General features: G+C 35.7%; 2 protein-coding genes across 4 annotated transcripts in view; one reads left to right on the top strand and one right to left on the bottom strand.

Annotated features, from left to right (window-relative positions):
- The window catches only part of LOC128223689 (fibrillin-2-like), a 46,035-nt gene extending 23,870 nt beyond the window's left edge, over positions 1-22,165 (bottom strand). For both annotated transcript variants that reach the window (XM_052933002.1, XM_052933001.1), the window contains exons 1-2: positions 22,094-22,165; positions 20,912-20,985 (exon numbers count right to left, since the gene is read on the bottom strand). In XM_052933002.1, the coding sequence (XP_052788962.1) occupies positions 20,912-20,985; positions 22,094-22,155 (136 nt within the window). In that variant the 5' untranslated portion in view covers positions 22,156-22,165. The remainder of the gene's footprint in view (positions 1-20,911; positions 20,986-22,093) is intronic.
- Positions 22,166-23,172: 1,007 nt separating this feature from the next.
- Positions 23,173-27,645, top strand: part of LOC128223682 (neurogenic locus notch homolog protein 1-like) — a 52,042-nt gene continuing 47,569 nt past the window's right edge. For both annotated transcript variants that reach the window (XM_052932980.1, XM_052932982.1), the window contains exons 1-2: positions 23,173-23,270; positions 24,551-24,736. In XM_052932980.1, coding sequence (XP_052788940.1) covers positions 23,207-23,270; positions 24,551-24,736 — 250 coding nt within the window. In that variant the 5' untranslated portion in view covers positions 23,173-23,206. The remainder of the gene's footprint in view (positions 23,271-24,550; positions 24,737-27,645) is intronic.

The following is a 27,645-nucleotide window of genomic DNA, read 5'->3' on the forward strand; positions in this document are numbered from 1 at the left end:
CCACACAAACACACCTTCAGACATATACCATCACACGAGTCAGATACACACAAGCCGTCCCGTCAGAAACATGCAAGCACACGCGTCATACACCTACAAGCAATCCCGTTAGAAACATACCAGCATACGAATCAGGCACACTGAAGAACCCCTTCAGACATATAACAACACACGAGTCAGACACACACAAGCACCTTAGTCTGAATCATGCAAGCACACCAGTTAGACACACACAAGAACCCCTTCCGACACATACCAGCACATGAGTCAGACACACACCAGCACGCCCGTCAGACACATACTAGCACACGAGTCCGACACACACAAGCACCACTTCAGACATATACCAATACACGAGTCAGACACACAATCGCATACCCGTCAGACATATATAAGTACACGAATCAGACACACACAAGCCTACCCGTCAGACAAATACCAGCACACGAGTCAGACACACAATCGCATACCCGTCAGACATATATAAGCACACGAATCAGACACACACAAATATACCGGTCAGACATATACCCCTTCACACATATACCAGCACACTAGTCAGACACACACAAGCAAACCCATCAGACAAATACAAGCACACGAGCCAGACACACACCAGCACGCCCGTTATACATATACCAGCCCATGAGTCAGACACACACCAGTACGTCCGTTAGACATATACCAGCACACGAATTAGACACACACAAGCATACCCGTCAAAATTATACCAGCACACGAGTCAGACACACACCAGTACGCCCGTTAGACATATACCAGCACACGAGTCAGACACACACCAGTACGCCCGTTAGACATATACAAGCACACGAATCAGACACACACAAGCACACCCGTCAGACATATACAAGCACACGAGTCAGACACACACCAACACGCCCGTTAGAAATATACAAGCACACGAGTCAGACACACACCAGCATACCCGTTAGACATATACCAGCACACGAGTCAGACACACACAAGCATACCCGTCAGACATATACCAACAGACGAGTCAGACACACACAAGCACCCCGTCAGTAGCATGCACGCACACGAGACAGACACACACAAGCACCCGTTTAGACATATACCAGCACACCAGTCAGACACACACCAGCACGCCCGTCAGACATATACCAGCACACGGGTCAGACACACACAAGCACCCTCGTCAGAAGCATGCAAGAACACGAGACAGACACACAAAAGCACCCTTTCAGACACATACCAGCACACGAGTCAGACACACACAAGCCCCCCCCCGTCAGAAGCATGCAAGCACACGAGTCAGACACACACAAGCACCACTTCAGACATATACCAGCACAAGAGTCAAATACACACAAGGACTCCGGTCATACACATTCAAGAACCGCCGCCATACCAGCACGCCCGTCAGACATATACCTGCCTCCCAATGAGACACTTAACAGCATCCCTGTCAGACACATATCAGCATTCCCGTCAGACACACACATGTTCCGCCGTCACAAACTCATCAGCACCCCCTCAAACACATATCACAACCCGGGTCAGACACAAACCAGTACCCCTGTGAGATAAATACCAGCAGCCCCGTCAGATACACAACAGGATCGTTGTCAGACACACACCATCACCTGCCTTTGACATATAACGGCACCCCTGTCACAAACACAACAGCACCCCGTCATATATAAACCAGAACCCCCGCCAGATACCCACCAACCACCCCGTCAGACCTAAACCAGCACCCCAGTCATTCACATACCAGCAACCAGCACCCCATCGGATAACCACCAGCACCCACGTCAGCCCTAAACCAGCACACCAAGTCAGACACACACCAGCACCCCCGTCAGACACACACCTGTACCGTTGTCAGACACTCTCCAGCAACCCCGTCAGACTCATACCAGCACCATTGTAAGACCGTCAACAGCAGCCCGGTCAGACACATACCAGCAATCCCGTCAGACACATACCAGCGCCCCCGTCAGGAAACCACTCAGACACATACCAGCATCATCTTCAGCACACCCGTCAAACACATAGCAGCATCCTCGTCAGACACATGCCAGTGTCCCCGTCAGACATATAAAAGCATCCCCGTTTGAAGCCACATGCAAGCTCTCCCCTTCAGACACATAGCAGCACCCTCGTCAGACGCATTCCAACATCCTAGTCTTATTATTACCAGCACCCCCATTAGGCACACACCAGCACAACTGTGAGACATGTACGAGCATCCCCGTCAGACAAATATCAGTATCTCCGTCATACATACACCAGTTTCCCGGTCATACATACACCAGCACCACCGCCAGACAAACACCAGCACCCCCATAAGGCATACGCCAGCACACCATCATGCACACACCAGCACAACTGTCAGACATGTACTAGCACCCCCGTCATACATACACCAGTATCCCCGTCAGACATACACAAGTATCCCCGTCAGACTCATAACAGCACCCCCTTCATACATACACCAGCATCCCCGTCATACATACACCAGCACCCCCATCAGGCACATACTAGCGCCCCCGTCTGACATAAACCAGCATCCCCGTCATACAAACACCAGACCCCCATCAGGCATACACCAGCGTCCCCGTCATACATGCACCAGCACCCCTGTCATACATACACCAGAATCCTCGTCATACATACACCAGCATCCCCGTCAGACATACACCAGTATTCCCGTCATACATACACCAGCACCCCCGTCATACATACACCAGCATACCCGTCAGACACACACCAGCATCCCCGTCAGACACAAACCTGTACCGTTGTCAGACACTCACCAGCAACCCCGTCAGACTAATACCAGCAACATTGTAAGACGCTCAACAGCAGTCCGGTCAGACACATACCAGCAATCCCGTCAGACACATACCAGCGCGCCCGTCAGACACATAGCATGACACCCGTCAGACTCATACCAGCATCCCCTTCAGACACACAACAGTACCCCCGTCAGACACATAGCAGCATCCCCGTCAGACACATGCCAGTGTCCCCGTCAGACACGTAGCATGACACCCGTCAGACACATACCAGCATCCCCTTCAGACACACAACAGCACACCCGTCAAACACATAGCAGCATCCCCGTCAGACACATGCCAGTGTCCCCGTCAGACACATAAAAGCATCCGCGTTTGACACCACATGCCAGCCCCCCACGTCAGACACATAGCAGCACCCTCGTCAGACGCATTTCAGCATCAGAGTCATACATTTACTAGCATCCCCATCAGGCATACACCAGCACAACAGCCAGACACGCACGAGACTCTCCGTCATACATACACCAGCATCCCAATCATACATACACTATTATCCCCGTCATACATACAACAGCACCCCCTTCATACATACACCAGCATTCATACACCAGCACTATCGTCATACATACACCAGCACCCCCGTCATACATACACCAGCATTCCCGTCATGCATACACCAGCATTCCCCGTCATACATACACCAGCACCCCCGTCATACATACACCAGTATCCCCGTCATACATACACCAGCATCCCCGTCATACATACACCAGTATCCCCGTCAAACATACACCAGCACCCCCGTCATACATACACGAGTATCCCCGTTAACATACACCAGCACCCCAATCAGGCACACACCAGCACAACTGTCAGACACGTACGAGCATCCCCGTCAAACATACATCAGCATTCCCGTCAGTCATACACCAGTATCTCCGTCATACATACACCAGCACCCCACCCCCGTCAGATACATACCAGCACAACTGTCAGACACAGACGAGCATTCCCGTCAGACTTACACCAAAATCCCCGTCGGATACATACCAGCACAACTATCAAACACAGATGAACATCCCCGTTAGACATACACCAGTATCCCGGTCAGATACATACCAGCACAACTGTCAGACACGCACGAACATCCGCGTCAGACATACACCGATATTCCCGTCAGATACATACCAGCACAAATGTCAAACACAGACGAGCATCCCTGTCATACGTACACCAGCATCCCCGTCGTACACAGACCCCACCCACCGTCAGACATACACCAGCACCCATGTCAGACATACACCAGTACCCATGTCAGACAAACACCAGCACAACCGTCACACACACACCAGCAAACAGTCGGACACACAACAACACCCATGCCAAACACACACTAGGGCTTCGACGCAAGAAAAGAACCATGTTTAAATGATATACTTCTACATTACTCAAATAGGTTCTTGGTGCAGCCTACGGCCTTACAATGACATTGTGGGTTTTAGGTATAATTCATTAAATCTCAGGTACCACACATAATATTTGAACAGTGAATTATTTGAATCTAGAAGAAAATATTTAATCTAGAATGCTTAGTCCAAGTTGAGATTGAGATCTTAGATGTCAACGCAGTGCATCGACTCTATACACTATATGGATATGCACGATATACCGTGACAGTACATATATTGGCGTTATATTCTATACCAGTATATACTGTGCACAGTATATATTCTATTCATTCCCAGAGGTATTGAAGCAGTGCTTCAACACCCCTGTTCTCTATACAATGTATACAGCCAGAGATTTACTTCAACTCCTCTGTTATAGTCTATATACATTGTGGAAGCGTGCACTATACTCTATTCATCCTCAGAGGTGTTGAAGCACTGCTTCAACACCCCTGTTCTCTATACAATGTATACAGCCAGAGATTTTGAAGATATACTTCGACTCCTCTGTTATAGTCTATATACATTGTGGTAGCGTGCACTCTATTCATTTTCAGAGGTGTTGAAGCAGTGCTTTAACACCTCTGTTCACTATGCAATGTATCAACCAGAGATTTTGAAACTTTACATCAATTCCTCTGTTATAGTCTATATACATTGTGGTGGCGTACACTATTCTCTATCTGTAAATTCGAACCTCTGTTATAGTCTATGTACATTGTGGTAGCGTTCACTATACTCTAATCATTCTCAGAGGTGTTGAAGCAGTGCTTCAACACCTCTGTTCTCTATTCAATGTATACAAAAGGAGATTTTTGAACAAAAAATTGAAGAAAAATGCACACAAATAATTTTGATGAATTTATGTCATACCAGGCAACATATTTAATATACTTAAATTATAGAACAATTACATGGCGCAAAAAATAATTTTTTGGGTAAAATGTGACAAAAAATTAAATGAAAATGACAATTTATGGATTTTGACAATAACTCTGCCTTATTTTGCAATAAAATAACCAGAACCACTGCAGCTAATATATTTCATTTAACAGTATTATATATAAAAATATAGAAACACAGTTTTTTAAAAATATGATTTTCGGGGTAAAATATATGAAAAATTAAATGGAAATGAGAATTCTGGAATTTGCCAATAACTTTTTCAAATATTGCAATAGAATGAACATAATTACTGTGTTTCATAAATATTATCTTACATTTTAATATATCAAAAGAAAAGAAACTATGTAATTTTGTGAAATGTGAATTTTGGGGAAAATGTTTGAAAAATTAAAAAAAATGAGAATTTCTGAAATTCGCCAATTATTTGCACAAATTTTGCAAAACAATGACCGGAAATTTTACTGTATTCAATAGATACTATACTACAGTATAACAAACCTAAAGTGTAGAAACCATGTATTGTGTGAAATGTGATTGGGGGGGGGGGGTAAAATGAAATTAAATAAAAATCGACACACAGCAGTTATCAAACAACACAAATAAACAAAAATAATTTATGTGCATTTTTCTGAAATTGTCTCCTTAATTTTTGAAGCTCTGCATCAACTCCTGTCAAATCAATTAACGTTATTCATTTATGACGATCCCTTTTAGTTTTTTGAAATCATTGAAAATTGACCTTTTTCTCTGTCACCTGTATGTCGATGAATTTTATAATGCAGATATTTGCCAGACTCGCAAAATTCATAACAAACCAAAAGCCTAAGGCACTTTTTCAAGAATATAATGCGACAGTCACTTGGGTGTGAGAAGCCTTGCCCAGCAACGTCTACATTTTCAAATTGTCATAGCCTAAAATTGTCATTTCCCGACATGCCAACATTCAGACATATCCAACATGATAACCCAAACTAAGGTCTCCCTAAGCTAAATACTTTTCAGCTAGACACTAGAATTGGACCTTTAATATCGAAGATGTCCATAAAACCCAATTCACATAACAGGACTGGAGACCAGGACAACAAAAATACATGGTTGTCTAAGTTATAAAAAAAAACAAGACTACGCATTTACCATAACTCTATCTATTTTGAACATGAACAGAACATTAGTAAATTTAATCCTAAGAATCTGATGTCAATACTCTCGTGCATGTAGGTATATATCTACAGTCCATCAATATAATAAGAAATCGAAGTTTCTTCTAAAAGATACACAGAAACAACTATTGTTCATATAAACCATAACAAAAGGTGTCTTATAATTATGTCAACAAGAGCTGTCTTTGGACAGCATGCTCAATTAAATGAGGCTTGTCCTTAAAATGATTACAATAATAATGTAATATGTGCCTGTCGAAAGCAATAAAAAGTGTCAAATTAAAAAGTTAACTAGAAATACTGCAATGCAACATGAACTTCAGCCTTTATTGTGAGATTCAGTTTCAAGTGTATTAAAACTGAAGTTATTCAGTACCAAGCATTTTCCTATTTTTAGTTACAGTGACCATGACCCTAGGGGCCCAAATCAAATATGAAAAGGAAAGGAAATTTTGCCTTTAGACAGTTACTAAATGGTAAATAATATTTGACAGTTACCTAAAAAGGTTTCCTTGACATTAAACAATCATTTGTTTTTATAAACAAGAATTTTAGCAAAACAATGTGGCGAGCAGATCAAGAATCTAGGTTTAAGAAGTGACATTTCTACAGGCTTACCATGTGCTCCCAATATGTATGGAACTTAATGACCATGGTTTCATTGAATTTATACTGGCATATAGGGTAATTGTGCAATATATTTAACAGAACACTCAAAAGTACAATGAAACATTCAGGTTAGAAGTTAGAATGTAATTAGACAAAGTAGCCATAATTGACCAAGTCAGTATGGAAATTAACAACAGAACAAGGTATGTAAAAATATAGATTAAAAATAACAATATATGATTTGCATTCAAGTTTAAAACAAACTTTTAATAATGAACTAGCTCCATTGTTACTAAGCAAGGTGATTTATTGCTCACCTCAGAACCAGACACATTATTTGTTTCAATAATATGTTTACAAGATTTTATTCACTAAAATATGTGCCTAATTATTTATTTTTTACCTGTTATGCCTTATTTGTTGAAAAGTCTTGCTGGCTAAGTTGTGATTTATGATGAGGAAACGATACCTCTATGAATAGCAATTTTTAAGGTTTTTAATATTTGACTAGTGACTCCTGTTTCATATTACCTACATTCTTTCTTTAAGGAAAGCTTGGGAAGAGAATATGGCCTATAAAACTAAAACATAGTTTTTTTCTAATACTTGACAAATTTCATTCATATAAAGTGGAATTTGAGGCCACTCTAATCAAACACATTTTGACCAATAAACAAGTTTCACCTAATCTTTTTTTTAACGTTGACGAGAATAAATACTGACAAATATCATGAATATTAGATATATAGTTTCTGAAGCATTTACAGTTTCTATTATTAGAACAAACAACCTAGTACATGCTTTTTGTCCAACCTAAACAGTTATCAATCTCTACTAAGATTTCTTTGGTAAACATATTCTGGCCAGTATGAATAAAGACCAAAGAGAAAATGAGTCCCCATACTAAAGTGTTAACACGGTATGAAACTGTTCATAAAAATGAAGGACAGACTATGACCAATCACAATAGTTCAACATGAGCACTTTGTACTGTGTTAAGGTAAATGTTAAACATCCAACTCTATTTAAGGGTAATCTATTTTCAAATTTATAATGTATTTGGCGGTTAAAAGTTAAAATTGGTATATCATTTCAATTTTAGTGAATCTTTATGTGACGGATGTCTTGTCCATTAAGTTGCCATCAATGAAGATTTTGAAGTCAGACTGTCTCTTGTTGGATGTGGGTTTTTTCTGAAAGAAAAAGGAACATTAAGCAATACATAAACACAGTTCCATTGTTGGCTTCAAATATTGAACTTTTAAGGAGCTTTTCATTCATTTGTGCCATTGGCTTTAATGTTAAAATTTGAGAGTTACCCCATAAAATAATATTATCATTTGAAAGGGCTTTGCATACTGAATACTTATATGTAAAATCAATGATAAGAACATATTTTCACCTTGAAAAGTTATTGCTGGCATCCCAAAATCACATTATTGTTCATCAGATACATTAAGTTATTATCCATCTTGCAAAAGCTTTATGGTTGATTTTGAAATATGATAGTTCTCATACATAGTATATATCTTAATATCAAAAATTAGCCACGTTTTGTGATATAGATTGTATATATATATATATATATATATATATATATATATATATATATATATATATATATATGCACATAAAAATATGTAACAAAAAATACACAAAATACACAAGTTTATTTTACATTGACAGATAGTTCATATAAACTTTGCTCAACATAGAAAGAAACTAATTGTTCCTATTACAGGATTTGAACCTGGACAATTACTTTTAATGTGAATGAGCATATTTGAGCATGACCAACTGTGCCTTACAACAAAGGATAACATTGAAAGCTAACAAAGGGCAACTTCTACAAAATAAAACCTTGAGTTATGGTTTCTGTGCACTGCACTTTTGCTAAATGAGATCTATCTGTATATATTTGAAGTTTGAAATCAACACCTCAAAGACTTTTCAAGTTATGCTGCAGACAAAAACTCAGTATGAAATATAACAAAGGGTTATTACAAAAAGAACTGTAAATAGAGTTATGGTCCCTTAACACTGCACTTCTCAATAGGGATCTATCTCTATATGAACTTTGAAGGTAATACCTGGAGGATTTATGCTCAAGATTACATTCCGTGCACACACACACACACACGCACACACACACACACACACACACACACACACACACACAATTACACAATTACTGTATCCACTTTGCCTTTTGGCAAGGGATAATCAATAAGTCCTCACCATCAGGGTCTAAAACAAACATGATGAACATAATCATAGCATGCATAAAACATTTTACAGTTGTATCAAATCTGGAATTAAAACTGTACCTAGATGAATTTGTAACAGGTGGCGATCAGTCATCCTGTTTCCTTTTTCCTGTTTCTCATTGTGTCATTCCTGTCTCTCATTGTGTCTTATTGGGTTTAGTACAACTCTGGCCTGGTCCACAATTGCAACAACTGAAAAACAACTGAACAATTAGCAAAAGCGAACTTATACCTAATGTACAACACATAAGAAAGGAAATCAAACAATTGCATGTTTCAAAACAATTTGTAGAGAAAAATAAAACATGACTTCAGACACATGCAGAATTATTTGCATTTATTTTAAGCAAGTTACAAGAGTAACTGTACCCTGTGCTATCTGAGTAAAATCTGCATGCAACAAACATCTGCATGCAAAATTGCATAGATTTTCAACAGTTTCAATTAAACCTAACAACCTGACCAAATACTTGAAATATCTTATACTTGAATACATTATGTTATACTAGTAAATGATATTGAGTACATGATATGTGTTAAAAATCTACCTTTCAAATCCAATGCTTTCTTTGCATCAAAAGGTTTGTCTGTTTGCCCTTAAATTGGTCCCAAGAGTATCTGGTCTGAAATAAATATAAAATTCACCTACTTTTAAGCTAGAATTAGCTATAAATAATACTAACTTGGCTGATCTTAGGAAAAATGAGTCTTAAAGCTGCTCTCTCACAGATTGACTGTTTTGACATTATTATTATCTCAGAGAATCAATGCCTTAAATTTCCTAATGATAAGACATAAATCACAATAAAACAGATGTCATGTATTGAGAAATCTGCTTATTATTTCATTTTTCTGAAAGTGTTCGCAAAATTTAAGTCACAGAACAACAATTATGAACGTACATATGAAAAACACTGATCTGATCTTTTTCAGCAGTTTTAAATCATGGTTCGCTATATGTTATACTAGTAAATGTCATTGAATACATGATGCAATTTCGGCGACACCGGTTCAAACCCATTCTCCGACTTGATTTTTTTTACCATTATGATATCAAAGAGTAAAACATTTTATTGAATAATTGTCCTGAGATTCATTACAGAAAAAAATAAAAATTTGGTGCCAATCTGGTGTACAGTCCCTTTAAACACCCAACCCTGTTTATATTACAACTTCAGGAGTAGATTAATAAAAAAATATAAAAGAATAAATAATGATTTAACGTTTTTGAGGTGGTAAAAGTTTTCAGGCGATTTCAAATTTTTTTTGTGTGTGTGTGGGGGGGGGGGTGGTCCCACCCCTTTTCTGGATCCGCTAGTGTGGGTTACTCCCGTAAAATGTACTCAATTTAATTTGGTGCAAAGCTCTAATAAAAATTGGTGTATTCAATTAAATTCATATTACTAATTAACGTAAACAAACCATTTGCAACTATCCCTGAACAACCTCTAAATGATCTATATAGTGATTATTTTTATTTGCATGATAACTAAGAAAATATAAAATAACACTTGAGTGTCCTGTATGGTATAGTCAATACTTACAACTTACATGTGCAGGAATCAGGAAGGAGTTCCATTCTACCAACTTAATACCATTCTTATTTGTCGTCTTCTTAACCGGATGCTTGAATTTTTGTAAACAAACCCTATGAACCCTGCATAGTTCCACTAGACTTTCTCGCTTAATATTTACGCTCGGTTGTGCCTGTATCGAAGAAAATGAAGACCAGTCCAAAACATTGCGTCATTTAGTATTTAGCACGCGCGAGAGTGGTTCAAAACATCGAATTTGACCGACACTGAACAGAGTAAATGGCTATTTTCTTTGAAAATATAACACTTTCTAGTTCAAAAGGTAATTGAATGTATGTAGATACGTAAATAATTGGCAGTTTAACGAGTATATTTTATTGATATATCGCAGTACTCCGTAAAGCTGCACTCTCACATATTTTGACAACTTTGTTTATATATTATTTTTTTTTGTCTTGGAATGAGTCAGTTTCTGTGTAAATATATGCAATTAAGTGATATAAGCCTGCTGACAAAAGATCAGATAGCAGATTTACATAATTATTCCGTTCAAAAAATTTGCTTTATGGCTAAAAGTGCTACTAACAGTTGGAAGAAAATTCATTTTCTTAAAGCTGCCCTCTCATAGATTGAACATTTTGGCAACTTTTTTATTTTTTGTCTAGGAATGTACTAATTTTTGCGAAAATCCATGCAAACCAGTTATATAAGACTGCTGACAAAAATTAGATCGCAGATTTTTATATATACAAGTTCAAAAATTGATGTTTTGTTCATTTTTCTAAAACGTTTATTAACGGTTTTAGCCATTGAACATTAATTTTTGAACGGAAACATGAAAATCTATGATCTGATTTTTTGAAAGCAATGCTATATCATTGGTTTACAAATATTTATACAAAAAATTGCTCTTTCCAAGATAAAAAATAAAAAAAAGTTGTAAAAATGGTATATCTGTGAGAGTGAAGCTTTAACTTTAATATATATGCAATCCGATGTTTTTTTAAGCATTCTTGTGTCACTGGTTTTCTTGCAGTTTTGCATTAATTGGCTTGTACGAAGACAAAAAATAAAACAGTTGTCAAAACATTTAATCTGTTAGAGTGCAATTTTTATTTAAATATACTTGATGCTTGCCTCAATCATTGCCGCTGACAGATCATCAGATGACAGCACCAACATCCAACAATGCAGCGATATTTTTAAAGTCTCTTTCACATCATTCTGTTTCCTAATGTTTTAATTTATTTAAGATAGTTGCTTTTACAGCCTTTTAGGCTTTAGAGTGTATTCAATGTCATTTTCAGACAGAAAAATCTTGATCGAAGCAAGGAACAAACTCACAACTGGCATTAGTGAGTCATGCCTGTCAAAACTAATTTTGGGGTACATGCTTGTGTCTTTTAAAGTAGAACAATAGACATCGACTTTACAATATACATGCATACATAAATAACTAAAGTATGAATGCAAATTTCATGCACTTAAATTTAACAAACAAATGTAGATGTAGATCGTGTCGATGAGTACCAGCCGTTCAGTTAGCTCAGTTGGTTACAGCGCCATGAGAGTGTTCCAGCAGTTGTTGTTGGTTCAAGCCCCACATTGGGGCACTTCTCCTCCCAGGTTTACTTAAATGGTGGCAGTGGTAAATTGCAGGAGTGTCTCCGTCAGCTTTAAACTAATATATATATAAAGGGTTAATGGAGAGGAGTGGAGTGTATTGTGTGTCACTGCCAGTGTGTAAGAACCAGCCGCTCGGCTACAGTCTGATCGTCAAGTTTATGGTTATATTGAGATTGTGGAAATACTTGTACCATAAGTCATGGTTTTGAAGTTTATTGTTTAAAGTTCCATTTTCTAGTTGTTTGGACCTTGAAGCTGCACTCTCACAGATTGAACGTTTTGACAACTTTTTTTTATTTTTTGTCTTGGAACGAGACAATTTTTGCGAAATTCCATGGAAACCAGTTATTTAAGACAGCTGACAAAAAATTATATAGCAGATTTTTATATTTAAGTTTAAAAGGTAATGTTTAATGCATTATTCTTAAACCGTTAGTAACGCATAAAACATTAATTTTCGAACGGAAATATGAAAATCTACGATCTGATTTTTTGGCAGCAATCACATATCATTGGTTGGCAGATATTAATGCAAAAATTTGTTCTTTCCAAGACAAAAAATAAAAAAAGTTGTAAAAATGGTATATCTGTGAGAGTGCAGCTTTAAATTTCTATGATTTAATGAAAACTGCCTTGAAATAGATACCTGATTAAAGCAAATGCCAATGTTTATTAATTTCTATTATATTTTACTGTGAAATAATGTAAATATATACATATAATTGTTTGTTTTAGTTTAAATTTGCTTGATTTATCATTAACCTGATTATATATTATTTCATTTTTTTGTATTAACCCAATATTATGTCATATAATATATATATGAGTATATAATACCAAGGTAAACACATGTATACAAATCACTTATTATTATGTATAGATAGTTTTTATTACCATGTAACTCATTTGCCTACATACATTTTGAACTTTGTGGTCCATTACAGATAAAACCCAGATGTATACATGGCCTGGATTTCCATATTATGCTGCCCAGAATAAAAGACGATGCAGTCCAGATAAAAACATTGTACAGCTCAATAATCTTCACCAAACTTGGTAAAAAAACTTTTTCATATTATCCCTTATAATCCCTGTTTTGTTATTTATGTTCATTCACATATGCAATTCACCAAGCAACACAAGACTTAATGTCCACTTAACACATTTCTAGTTTATTTGGCTTGTACATATTTCATCACTTTTTCATAAGAGAATAAATCTCATGTAGGACATTTAGATTGCTCTAGAAATAATTGCTAAGATGTTTAGCATTTGAATGTTTAAAGCATACCCAACATTATTTGCATTTATTGTGTTCATGATTGTGTTGTATTCTTCCTTTTTAAGATGCATCAGATGAAGTCTTTGACTACCTAGAAAGGGATTTTGTAAGCTAGTACTGGATATGGAGACAGTCACTTGGAAATGATGATTGTGCAACAGCGGTTAAACTTATGCAATAAATCATAGTAATTTCTTTTCACCTCAATGAATATTTAAGTGACATACCCACAAATAAAGTGATTCTATAATAATTCCAATTTCCACTTTGATTTTGTAATCCGGTATTCTTCATTACTACTACCGCAGGGTTCGACACTAACGGTAGTCCGGTAGTCCGGTAGTCCGGGACCACCAGATTTTTGGTCGGACTACAAGACATTTTAAGTCAATAGTCCGTCGGACTACAAGAAGAAAGTAAATATCACATCAGTTAATTGAGCATAAAATCTTTATTACGCTTACTTGCGTAAAACGTGATGTCAAGAAGCCGATCATCACCGGTAAACACTTATTGTAAAGCTTGCCGAAGATGGCCGAGCAGTTCCGGACAACGTGGACTGTTAACCGAATTTCGCGCGCATTTCGTATAGCCTTTCGATCAATGTTTAAACCAGTCAGTAGAATGTCTTTATTTAGAAAGGGAAAAAACCATTTTCGCACTCTATGGTGTGTTTTAATCGTCAGACATGTGCACCTCTGCCAATGTCAGCGAGGTAGATTTGGGTCCAAGTGGCAGAATTTCTAAATCCCTTGCATTTTCAGTCAAAAACAATGAAAGATACGATGTAGACAAACACTTGACGGTTGTTACTATTTTTAGATTTTCTGAAAATACGTCATGGTTATTATGGTTTAGGGTATTGCCAAATGTCGGTGTTTATATAAAGCAAACAGAATGAACATTATGTCTGGCTTAGGAAATCTTTTAAACTGGCTTTTAGAAGCCCAGCTGATAAATTAATCATACTGCCAAAACAGGTATAATGCAGTGTAAGTGCAGACGACGACATAATTGTGTGCGTTAGTTTTCGCGTCAAAATGTCGTAACATTTTATACATTGAAGTTAGGGCCAATAACACTTAACATCACGCCGATAGCGATAAGGCTACACCTACAGTGTCACATGACCTCTTCATTAGGGACCTCCGACAAATACCCAGAAGCAGACGATAATAATACAAAAGTTATCAATGACAATCAGATAAAAAATGCATGGAACATGGTAAAACATAGCAATAAAAGCAAGTATAACATTAAATAATTTCATTATTATTAATTGTATGCAATGTATAATTCAGGTAGAAAAATGTCTAGACTTTAAAATAATTTATTTCTAAATAACATCGGACTTTGTTACAGTACAATAACAGTCTATATTTTAAAACTCAAATAAAGGGAAACAAAACATGTATTAATTTCCTATCCGAAAATCAACAAAAACAGAAGTTTGTATAGATCCATTGTCAAAACTCAATGGATTTCGCTGTTTTTCTTCCTTTCTCGATTCAGCATCACCTGTTTTATACAAGTGTAATGCATTATTATCATTATTGATATAACTACCTTATTGTTTCTCTCAATGAATAAATTTCCGTATTAAATGGAATGCAAAACTGTTCTAACAATCAGCATAGAAATTTTGAAACGACCATAGTCATTATAAATGCAAAGGTTTTTACTTTGATTTGCGTCATTTAAAAATATGATTTTGTTTTATCTATACGTATATACTTTTTGTGATCTTAAGCTATATATCAGATATTTAATTAAATTAAATAAAAAATGTAACTCACATAAACTGAGGTGTCTTTTTCACTAATATGTCAAACAAACTTAAAAGCAAATGTATGTGCTTCGGATTTAAAACTTTCGCACAATAAGGAGACAAATTTCCAAAATAAACTAAATTGCAAGATATCATCAATATTGTACACTAATTCTCATAATGATATTTCTTATTTTAAGGCTATTAAAACGGAAATATACGTATATTATTTACGTTTACATTAAGACATTTTGAGACACTAAACAGTCCCTTGTTATCAATTATAATTTTAGAAGCATGAAGGAAAAATGTCAGTATTTCGGATTTCTTAAACTGTCTTTACTATCACTCAATTATGAGACATAATTTGTGTTAAACATATTTAACAGCGTAATTACACTACTGTTGATATGAGAGGATTGCCGGAGGTCATGGTGGATAGCAACGGCAACTGATAAGCTCTGCCTAATCTGGACGCTGATTGGTCAGTCGGGTATTGATCAGTCAGTTTGACTGACCGGCAGCGTCATGTTAATTGTTATCTTACTCCCATATGAAAAATAATTAATAACACTTTCTGAATGTCATCATGTTTTTTAAGCATTATATGATATGTCGTTTAGATTGACAAAGAATACTGAATAGTAGGATGCCAATAATCAAATATTGCTTATCAGTAGGATGTCTGTCATTTGTGCTATAACTTAGCAACGATCTCAGTCGAGGTGTTTTAGTGTCAAGTGATTTATTGCAACATTTTCCTGAAAGTGACAGATTATGGGGTATTTTAAAAATAACATTATAATATTCATCATTTCCCGAAGTTGACTTTTTACCGAATTTGCAAGGTACATTGTACAGGCAGTAAAAAGAATTCATAAAAAAATCACTGATTGTTGTTAAGTGGTCCTTTATGAATGTTGTTCAAGTTTCGTTCTTGGGGTCAAAGTTGTCCCAACCAGTGTTCCCATGTTACTGATAGACTTCTAGAAAAAAATTGATGCACATTCAAATCAGGCAATGACTTCTGCAATAATGCATGAATTCCTTAGAAACTGATGTCTAAACTAAAAGTTATAATTTAGTTTCAAAGATTATGAAATAAGTTGTTACAACAATATAATAATCCCTTTTGGCACAATGTTAAGCAAGGTTTTGCCTTGTTGAGGAAATCATAGACCTCCTAGTACCCTTAAGGAACCCACCTGTCTGACTTAGTGACTACAATCCAAACTCACAATGTCTTCCTTAACAATTACTTCATAAGCAACCAAGGACATCCTTATCAAATACTTCATTTACGGCAGCCAATGACTTCCATAAAAATGATGACTTCCAAAACAATCCATGGCTTCTTTATCAACCAATGATTGCCTTAGCAACTACCTTCATCCATAGCAACAAATGAATTCCCATTCAACCAATGACTTCCTTAGCATCCAATTCCTCCCGACGCATCCATTTACTACCTTTATAGGCACCAATGCCTTATTTAGCAACCACTTTTTTCCTGAGCAACAGCCAACATCCATAGCAACCAATTACTTCCTTAGTAATCATTGACTTCCAAAGCAACTTTCAGGTTCATTACCAGAACATCCATTGACCATGGAAACAACCAGCTTACCATACTTTTCATTTCTGTTATCAAAGAGCAGCCTTCTTTGAGGAGTCCTTATCAACCATCAAATAACACAGCAACCACTAACCTGCTAAGCAAATAGCAACACCCTTCATAACCAGTTGTTACCACTGACTCGTTGGTCATTTTAATCAGGTGATCGATTTAGGGCCATGCTGGCCCTTTTGTTTTGAATTTACATTTAGCTTATTCGTTTAATTCAACAAATGAACAACATAGTGTACAATTCTGGAGTTTTGTCAAATTTTATATATTATCAATGTTTTAATTTTCAAACTGGTGACCAGACAGGGAGGAAACTAGGGAAATGGTTATCCACTAACAGCCCAAGTGCTTGGTTGATAAGAGGAGCCACAGCATTAAAAATTACTGCCCAAAGTGGTGTGCTTTGCTAACACCTATGATTGTGATTTGATAAAAAAGCAATGAATGAACGCTCATTATTCATAACTATAACTAAAACATTGATGTCAAAAGTTGTCAATTTTCAACATATATGGTATTTGAGATCCTGATCTATAGTTGTCTGCAATGGATTATCAAAGAAAAACAAAAGAGTGGGCAACAAAATGAATTGCATAATGCACCAGTCAATTGTAACCACACCCCTGTCCCCAGGTCCGGGGAATAGCGGAGACTTTTGACTTTCGGTCCAGCCTACCCCAGGTTAAATTCCCTGAACTGATTGTAAAATCCCTGTTAAATTCCCCCGCACCCCACAGACCTTAGGTTAGACAAAACCACCGCATTCACACCCATTTCCCCAGTATACCCCCGGACGGGGGTGGTAGGGGTGGTGGTGGTTACAATTGACATGTGCATTACCCACTACCCATTTACACCAGTAATTCATATTTATATTTGATAGACATGCCTCTTGTCAAAGTTTTTGAAGGGTATGAACGTCAGAACTACCTGCCTATGGCCTTTCAAAATTTTATAACATTGTTAAACTAAAGAAATTGTTATTAAGTTTATACTAGATCTTTGTTAAGAGTGACCCCTTTGATAATTCTGGTGAAAAACTATTAGGATTTGGTTCTGTATTTGTCCATAATTGGTCATATGACATGTAAGCAGGAGTTCATTCCTTCAAAGAATTGTGAATCTTATATAATTATGTATTTGATATCTTATGAATTTTATCACACTTCAACCTAGAGGCAGTTCAAATAAATACTGCTATGATTGAACCAATAATGAATTAGGGCAAGAATTCCAAACAAGACAGTATACATCTAGTATCATGTTTGTCTGATAATTTTGAAATCATAGTGATTAAACCTAAAATGAAGTTAAAGCTGCACTGTCACTGATTAAGAGATTTCGCATTTGCTTTGAAAAATTTAAATAAAATGGGCTGATTTTTGCATGAATGCCTTCAATCCAGTCATATAAGATAACTCTCAGTGAAACAGAACTCAATTGTCTGAAAAACTGCCCAAAATTTCATTTCTCCTCAAGCATTACTAACCATTAAACATAGATTTTCAAATGATAATAGGATTTTGTATGCAATCTCATATAACTGTTATCAGACATGTGCACAAAAGTTTTTCATTCCAAGTTAAAAATAATAAAAAGTCATATATCTGTGAGAGTGCAGCTTTAACAATGAAAACAATTATTGAAAATGGTTTTCCAACTGTATAATAATGCTACAATAATTTACCTTCTACTAGCACATTGAATTACAAGTTCTGCTTTTTCAAAGAAAACGGGCGTATGGGGAGTACCATCACTTCCAGCGATATTCTTTTTGTAGCTTTTTCTATAAGAGACATTGGCAAAAACTGTTTATAGATTGTGTTATAAGGAAAATTACTACATATGTGTATGTTTTATAGACAGTACTCGAATTCTCTTTAATATTATGTTTGTTTCATTTAAGGCTTTTGTGTGTTTTAGGGCTGTTTCAGACCATTCCTGATGTCGTATTTTTTATATACACCCGGCAATCATAATTGCATACCGCTTTGCAAAAGAATAATAAACAATGACAGAAATTTAACAATGAAGGAATTTTTCAAATTTTTACTCAACATAAGAAGAGACTTTTGTATTTTGGCCCAGCTGATGTAATGATTAACCTAAGCTTACAAGCAAATTAATAGGCAGAATAGATAAAGAAAAGATGAGCATGTAGTCTTGTTTTACATGCAGTAGTAAGGGGCTTAGCTAGCCCTTTATATGTGGATTCATAATTGCTAGGTGGGTCTCGGGGCATGCCCCCTCAGAATATTTTGAAAAACTTGGTGCATTCTGGGCGTTCTGAGGTGCTTTATTTTGTACTGGAAAATAAAAATGACAGTTTAAGGAGCATTTAGTCAAGTACGCATACTGCAACTTTGGCTGATTTTTTTATGTTTTTGTCAGAATCGTGTGGATTCATCCGCGTACTAGTGTTATATGCAGCTACACGCCTGGTAGCCCAGACAGACATTTTTAGGCTTATGTAGACGTTTGCAAGGCAAGGCTTGGCAAACCAAAGTGCCTGTCTCATTATATTGGTTACAAAGTGCTTTTGCATGTTGTTTGCAATTGTGCATTTTGCGCGACTGGTAAATATCTGCAATATAAAAAACTTTCATTGACACCTAGGTGACAAAATTTCAAAAAAAATCATTTCATTTGTTGAACATTGTGACCCAAAGGCACATTTCACATAAGTATGTAGTTTCTTTACTTAAGGTCTATTATACTGTAATATAAAATATATTTAAAAACAGTAATTCTGGTAATTTTATTGCGAAATTTGACAAAGTTATTGGCAAAATGCAGAAATTTTCATTTTTTTTCTAACAAATTTACCTAAAAATCATATTTGACAAAATACATAAGTTATATATTTCAAGTATCTTATAATGTTATATAATGTCTGTTTTAAATAGTTATTTTGGTAATTTTATTGCAATTTTGGCAGAGTTGATGCTAAGTCCAGAAATTCTCATTTTCATTTAACTTTTAAAACATTTTGCCCAAAACATTATATTTTGTACAATGTGATTGTATTATACTTATAGTATATTAAATATGGTGTCTGATATGACACAAAACTAACAAAAAACAGACAAACAAAATTCTAAGCATTTTTTCCCATTTTTTATTTTCACTGGACAAAGAATAAATAGAGGTGATGAGGTGTTGAAACTCTGCTTCAACACCTCTCTATTCAAATAGAGACTAGTGCATATCACCACAATGTACATAGACTATAACAGAGGTTCAAATCTACAGATAGAGTATAGTGCACGCTACCACAATGTATATAGACTATAACAGAGGAGTTGAAGTAAAGTTTCAAAATCTCTGGCTGTAGACATTGCATAGAGAACAGAGGTGTTGAAGCACTGCTTCAACACCTCTGAGAATGAATAGAGTATAGTGCACGCTACCACAATGTATATAGACTATAACAGAGGAGTTGAAGTAAAGTTTCAAAATCTCTGGCTGTATACATTGTATAGAGAACAGACGTGTTGAAGCACTGCTTCAACACCTCTGAGAATGAATAGAGTATAGTGCACGCTACCACAATGTATATAGACTACAACAGAGGAGTTGAAGTAAATCTTCAAAATCTCTGGCTGTATACATTGTATAGAGAACAGAGGTGTTGAAGCACTGCTTCAACACCTCTGAAAATGAATAAAATATAGTGCACAGTATATACTGGTATAGAATATAACGCCAATATATGTACTGTCACGGTATATCGTGCATATCCATATAGTGTATAGAGTCGATGCACTGCGTTGACATCTAAGATCTCAATCTCAACTTGGACTAAGCATTCTAGATTTAATATTTTTTTCTAGATTCAAATAATTCACTGTTTTTATAATTAATCTAACGTTTTGAAACATGTTAGTATTACCATACCATCTTTACATGTGTCTCTTTCGATCCCAGGACAACACTCGTTTTTGTTGCAGACGGCTGCCACAAACAAAGGTCTGAAAGTCACAAATAGCGAAAAGCTCTTACAATTCGGAATCCCCCATACAACATATGATTCTTGGCTGTGAAAAGGAATCAATTTCATTACTCGTCAGCCACGATTGTTTTTACGCATTTTTAATATGTATTATATCCTTGCATTCGTAAAAAAATTAAATCAGTTTTGATATTTTCAACCAGTGTTACTTTAGATTTGACCAAACAGTGTTATTTGTGGACGTCGTTCTTTGCACGTCATCATTCAGAGTTGTAATTTTGGTCTTCTGTTTAGATACAAATAGTTATCAGCCATCAAATACCTTTCAATTAGTACACAAATAGTATGGAATAGTACACAGATAGTATGGAGACACCATACAACTACCCGAGAGCGACCTTACTAGTGGGTCGGATGTCTTAACACAAATAAATATAAGTAACCTTGAATATTTATTTTCACCTAGTCGTCTGTGAAGATAAAGCTTGACGTTTAAATTGAATACATATTAAGACGTCATTGTTCAGTTCAACATTGCGCTCCGATTTCATAATCGCGACGGCATTTAACCAATGACATACGACGTTACAAAATCAGCTTTTCTTTTATAAAAACGTATCTTGTCTTTTACACCTCTCAAAAACAAATACCCAATGAAAATTTCTTTTAAAATGTAAATATAAAGTATTGATTGCACTCTTTCCCTGCATTTATGCTGTATGATTGCAAAATGCCAAGCGAATAAATGACCAAGAAGGGCTAGCGCGCTTCATGGGCTTTGCTCGCGTGCCGTACTGCGTTCATAAAGCATAAACGAAAGAAAAAAATATGATCAGTCCTTCACAAAGCCCAATTTCCTTATCGTAATAGTTTCGGTATTCACAAAAACAAAATGTCATAGATTAACGATAATGTTCTGCGTTTTTAAATGCAATGATGATTATCGTTCTTTTCCATTGCATGTGTTTAAAGAGTGTACAGTAATACTGAAACTAAAACAGAAAAGCTGTAGGCCCAGTGATACAAGGAAACCCATTGGCATGTATGACATGTTATAAAATTAAAGCTACACTAATATAAACAGTATATAGTAATTTACAGTATATATATATTCAAAAATTACTTACATAATTGATGGCAACAAATAAATGTATATCCAGTCCATATTTATACTTCGGATAGTGTGCATTTACCTCAACCACAACAAAGCATGGTGCAGAAGAAGGAAAATTTCATGAAATTGTAATTCGATAGCTGAACGGCATTGAGGATAAGACGATTTTACGCAATTTAGACGACGCATATAGTTGCTGACAAAATGCATACTGACTGGTTAGTTTTTAAAAAAAAAACAACACAGTTCTTTAAAACGTATTTACGCAATATGTTATTAAAGATGTACTAAATAACATTGGTCTTTTATTAAAAGATATAATTTTTTATTCTGAACGAAATAAAAAATAAAATTTAAACGTCACGTGATTTTTATCATCATTACATGACATGCGTGGTGACAGTGTCATCTGTACGGCAAAGGGAAGTAACCGCTAATTAGAGTTGTTGTTTTTTTCATTCTGGAAGGGATATCCTTCGTAAGTCCTAGCTACATAATTTTTACCCTCGTATTTGTACCAGGTTTTCGGTCATTTCACTTACCGTATCACCAAATATTATTGAACACATATAACAGCATTAAATACATTTTTAAAAAGGTGAGCTATTGTTACACCTTAAAATTATTTTGATCAGTATCATGATTAAATGCTGTGTTTTTTTTCGTCCGAAAATATGTGAAAGAGGTTAAAAGAAGCAAACAAAACTGCATTAATTCTCACAACTCAATACGTAAATTTTCTGCGTATTTATGCAAAACTATCAATTTATATCAACTAATCAAAGCAAAGAGTCAGCAAAGATGTTGAAAATGGGAAACAAGTAAACACCGACCGAAATATGTTCACAGAATACAGAAAACGCAATTAGAATACCAGACTACAATAGCTTCGAGTAATTGAGGAAAACCGAGTGCATTTTTTTCAAAGGGAATTGTTCTCACATTGATTGTCATGAAAGGGAGCATTGTTTTAGCATACATTCAAATACTGTTAGATCACTCAAGAGATACGTATTGGCTAACATTCCTACATTCTTCTCCTTTGTCTTACACCAAGTCAGATTTTAAATACAAACATACCGGCTTTTTTACCAAATGCAGGTGTACAAAGTGTCAGTCTGACAAAATGAACCTGGCAGCTCTGTTCGCGTGTTTTGTTTGGTATGTGTATGGATATGTTCAAACCACTGGTATGATTATTTGTTGTTTTCGTTTATCAATGTCTCATTCAAATTTTAAGTATAGATTCGTGTTATTTGATATGAATCTATTGATTTGAGCGTTGAACATCGTATTTGATAAATTTCATATTAATTCGTTTTAAAGGGACTCGCTCACGTTTTGTAAAATGAAGCCTGGCAAACCATCAGAAGTGTTACAATTAATAAACTGACATCTGGAACCCTTTAAAGGGACAGTACACCAGATTGGCGCCAATTGTTGTTTTTTTCTGTAACGAATCTCAGGACAATTATTTAATAAAAGGTTTTACTCTTTGATATCATAATTGTAAAAAAATACCAAAATGTATAAAACAGGTAGACATACCTAGTAAAAAAAATAATGGGAAAAAACGAAAAAAATGCGATTTTTTTAAATTGTAAACTATGTGGTACTTCAGTCAGTAAGGTTCAATGCATTGTACACATCGATTCAAAGTTTATGTCAGTTTTTGACAATTTTCCTTTTTTTTCGCTATTTCACCATACGGAGTACAGCCCCTTTAACAAATGTTGATATATGTTTAAATACTGTCAATGAAGTGTACGATTTCGAAAAGCGTAAGAACGTGAATCAACAAAAGCTTTTAAGGTTAAATCATCCCTCGGCTAATGTATTACTCCTGGTAAGAAAGCGGTTTCGGTGTCGGGGGTCTAGTTTTATTCTTGACTGTGCGGGCGTGGTTTCGCTCCCCGCTACAAGCAGGTTTTTTAATACTTGTATTTTTCTGCAATTTTGGTATCAAAGAGTAAAATCATTATAATATTGGTGTTTTTATATTCACTTTCGTGTAAAAATGGTCGAAAATCCCTTTAACAGTCGTTGTGCTGTCTACTAGCACAGGATATATTAAAATCAATCGGTGGGCCGGATTTTTTACAAAAACGGCTGAACGCTGTTCAAAACGCACACATCCCATTCGGCATAATATTATTTCAAATTCTCAGTAATATTTCAAGGTTATATATAAAAATCACGCCTCAAACATAAATGCCGCAACGTCATTTGTCCAGGACTGGTCAATCGGTGACCCCTTATACTGCCATACATGATATTTATATTATTTGTCTTGCGTCATTATTCTCTGTGGTATTAAGACTTCAAAATACCTATCGCATAGGAGAAAAAAATAACTGAAAAAACAAATGCTTACTCATAAAATAAGGTCGTGTGCAAAAAATTGGGAAGGTCGGGGATCTGGAAATAAACATTTTAGATACGTCTACCCATATGCTGCATGTCCTTTCAGGGGAACCTTGTGATGAGGCAACACAGCTTGGTTTTTTGGTGAACCGTGTCAGCGGATACGTTTTGGCCGAAGATGAAGACCCGATTTGTGACGTTTACCTTACTTCTGGCTGGTATTCGATGGGAAAATACGTGATTTCATCACAGAATATCCCGTGTGGAGCAACGTACTCCTGGTATAGAACAGGTCAGTAACTGTAACCAAAGAAAAGGGGGGAATAACGCTTATAGGTTAGAAAAAGATTTCTGTTAATGTGTAATACAATATTTTATTTTATACCTTTAAATATTCTGTCAAAAATACTGCATTTTTTAACTGAATGATTCAAATGATCCAATAAAAAGTCCCGTATTACACTGCAGCTTTCTGTTTCCGTATTACACACTAGACCGGGACTTCTTTTTACGATCGTACATGTTTGGTAATTTTAACCATTCCGATTCTATTTTTAGAATTACCTGGTTTACTTATAATATCTTCGTTATAGTCAATTCATATGTGACGTCACACAGAGTCGCGTGAATTATTTATATTCACATTCATATTTTGTATTGTACATGTACACTTGGTATATATTTTGTCTACTTGCTTACGTGTTTGTGGGTTCGGTGAAATCAAAACGTTAACATAGTTTGCAGTTTTTATTCAGAAATAGTTTTAAGGTATATAATGAAAGGAAAATTATGTCAGTCGGTTAATCCGTGGTGTTGTATCACTTCTCGTTGCTTGTGGAAGAATCCATATCGCACTCGACCTTCGAGAAGTGATACGGATCAACCGTAACATAATATTCCCTATATATCACAATGATATTTCACACAGTTATGTACAGTTAATCATATACCACAAACTATAACAAATAAATGTGAGTTCAGCAATAACAACATAACAAACATTCGTACACTACCAGATAGAACGTTCGTCTTATATATACCCGAAATACATGCAGCAATGCTTACCATGGAAAGCAAGTGTGTAAAAAATACTATTGGCAGATCTTTTGATATCACAATATTTTATGAAAAGGGATCAAGAATATACGAGCTTGAAAATATTTTCGTGTAAAGACGCAGAAAAATATTCGATATTTTCGTGCAAATATTTTCGTGCAAATATTAGTTTATACTTTCAAAAGAAACTATATCAGGGTAAATGCTCGAGTCCTGAATTATATCATATTTTATATGAAGTCTAAATCCCATCCAAATTATAATGAAAGTAAAATATATAATTTATCTCTTTTAAACGTATATAAGTATTACAAACACATTGTTTATCTTTGAATATATGGAAATGATAACATTGCACACTGGAGAGTACATGTACATTGTAGAATCTTACTGTTATATCATCCTTATCATTTATTCAGAATTATTCAGGTATTTCAAGATATACAATACTATTTGAACCTGTGATTGAAATGTATAACGCTAGTTATCAGGTTTTAGAAGGGATATGTTTTCCTTAATTCTTAGCCCTTAACAACATTATGTTAAATACCTTAAACAAGATCGCAATACCCTTTCATTGAACAAAAATAAATTTCTTAAGGGGGTCAAAAGTTTCAAGGAAATTGCCTTCGAGCATATGCCAAATAAAGATATTGTATTTTTTAAACGTCAATAGCGCTAAGACCAAATGTAAATTATACAGCATATGTCTAATAACAGAACGTATTAAAACAAGAATAATTTAATTGTCCCGATGAAAAGTAAAAATTGCTCGAGGGTAACTATTATTCACCTGGCTTCATGTCAACCAATAGAAAACCATAAAAAACCATAAAAAATACAATCTTAGTCATTTAACCATTTTAAAGAAAATATTTGCAAACATTTTGGAACAACAAATGCGTACTGCTAAGTTTGACCCAACCTCAATACAGTTTCAAGAAATCGTATGCTTGAATGACCCTACCCATTTCGCCGCTGGAATGATTTACACCTATATACAGAAAGTGTAAAGAAACAAAGTTTCCTCAGAGTTTTAACTTCCTTCTGACCTTCATCGACAAAGGATGTGAACTTCCGGTTAAAGATTTAAATTCGGTTTTCAATAGGACAATTCACTGCAACGAATCCAAATTACTGTCGGTGTCGTCTCCCAGCCTTTCAACATTCTTACATTCTTAAAATGCCTTCTCAAATATTCATATTTCTTAAATGTTTTCTTTACTTCTCACACTCATTCCGCTTTGTGAGAACACTTTCACATGGTGGTCAAAATACTGTGGATTCCTGTGGAATATGATTTGTACACACAGGAAACATGGTCGTTGGTGTATGTATGTTTGGTGACTATCACGGACCTTAAGGAACACAGTCGTCATTACAAACCAATACCTAGCTCATTCATTGATTAAGGTTGAATCTGTCTTTCTCACTCATTCCTATATACTTGTATCACATTGACTATTCTCGTTCTACTGGATCAATATTGTACAAAACATCACTCAGTCATTTCTTAACGTCAAAATGCCCTCTCCAATATGACGTAAATTCAGAAGAGTCCATTCGCTTGTCAGGGAACTTTAGATTCACATAATTGTCTGACGCAAACGTCTCACACAAGGGTTTAGCACCATGTTAGCACTTTTGTCTAAGCATTAAGCGTTTTGTCTGAGGACCGATTCTTACAATACACTTACCTGTGTCGCCATTGGTTCAATACCAGGTGGCATCTTATAAACAATGTCAAATGCGTGGTCATTTCACGATTCAGCAAAAGCCCAGTTGCCTTTCCATCATACCATTGGACTTAGGTAGTATGGGAAGTAGAAGAAGTGTCGTTGTAGTATTCTCAATCTCCATCAATACATACTGAAGAGAAAACTGACTGACAAATTGTGTTGCCCTGAACGGAAGGGGTCTTGCTTTTGAACCAAACGACAATACTTTTCACGGGGTACCGATTACTTCTGCATTCGATTGTAATGGAATGTAACACTTAACTTTCTGGATATATATGTTTCTTCATACGTATTATTCTAGTTATTGCTATAGAAATAACTTTCTAGAGGACAGTTTGTTATAACAACATGGTATTATTTGAAATATAACGAACACTTTCAAATGTACTTAAACCTTGTTCGCGTT

The sequence above is a fragment of the Mya arenaria genome, chromosome 17, assembly GCF_026914265.1.
Source record: "Mya arenaria isolate MELC-2E11 chromosome 17, ASM2691426v1".
Taxonomy (NCBI): domain Eukaryota; kingdom Metazoa; phylum Mollusca; class Bivalvia; order Myida; family Myidae; genus Mya; species Mya arenaria.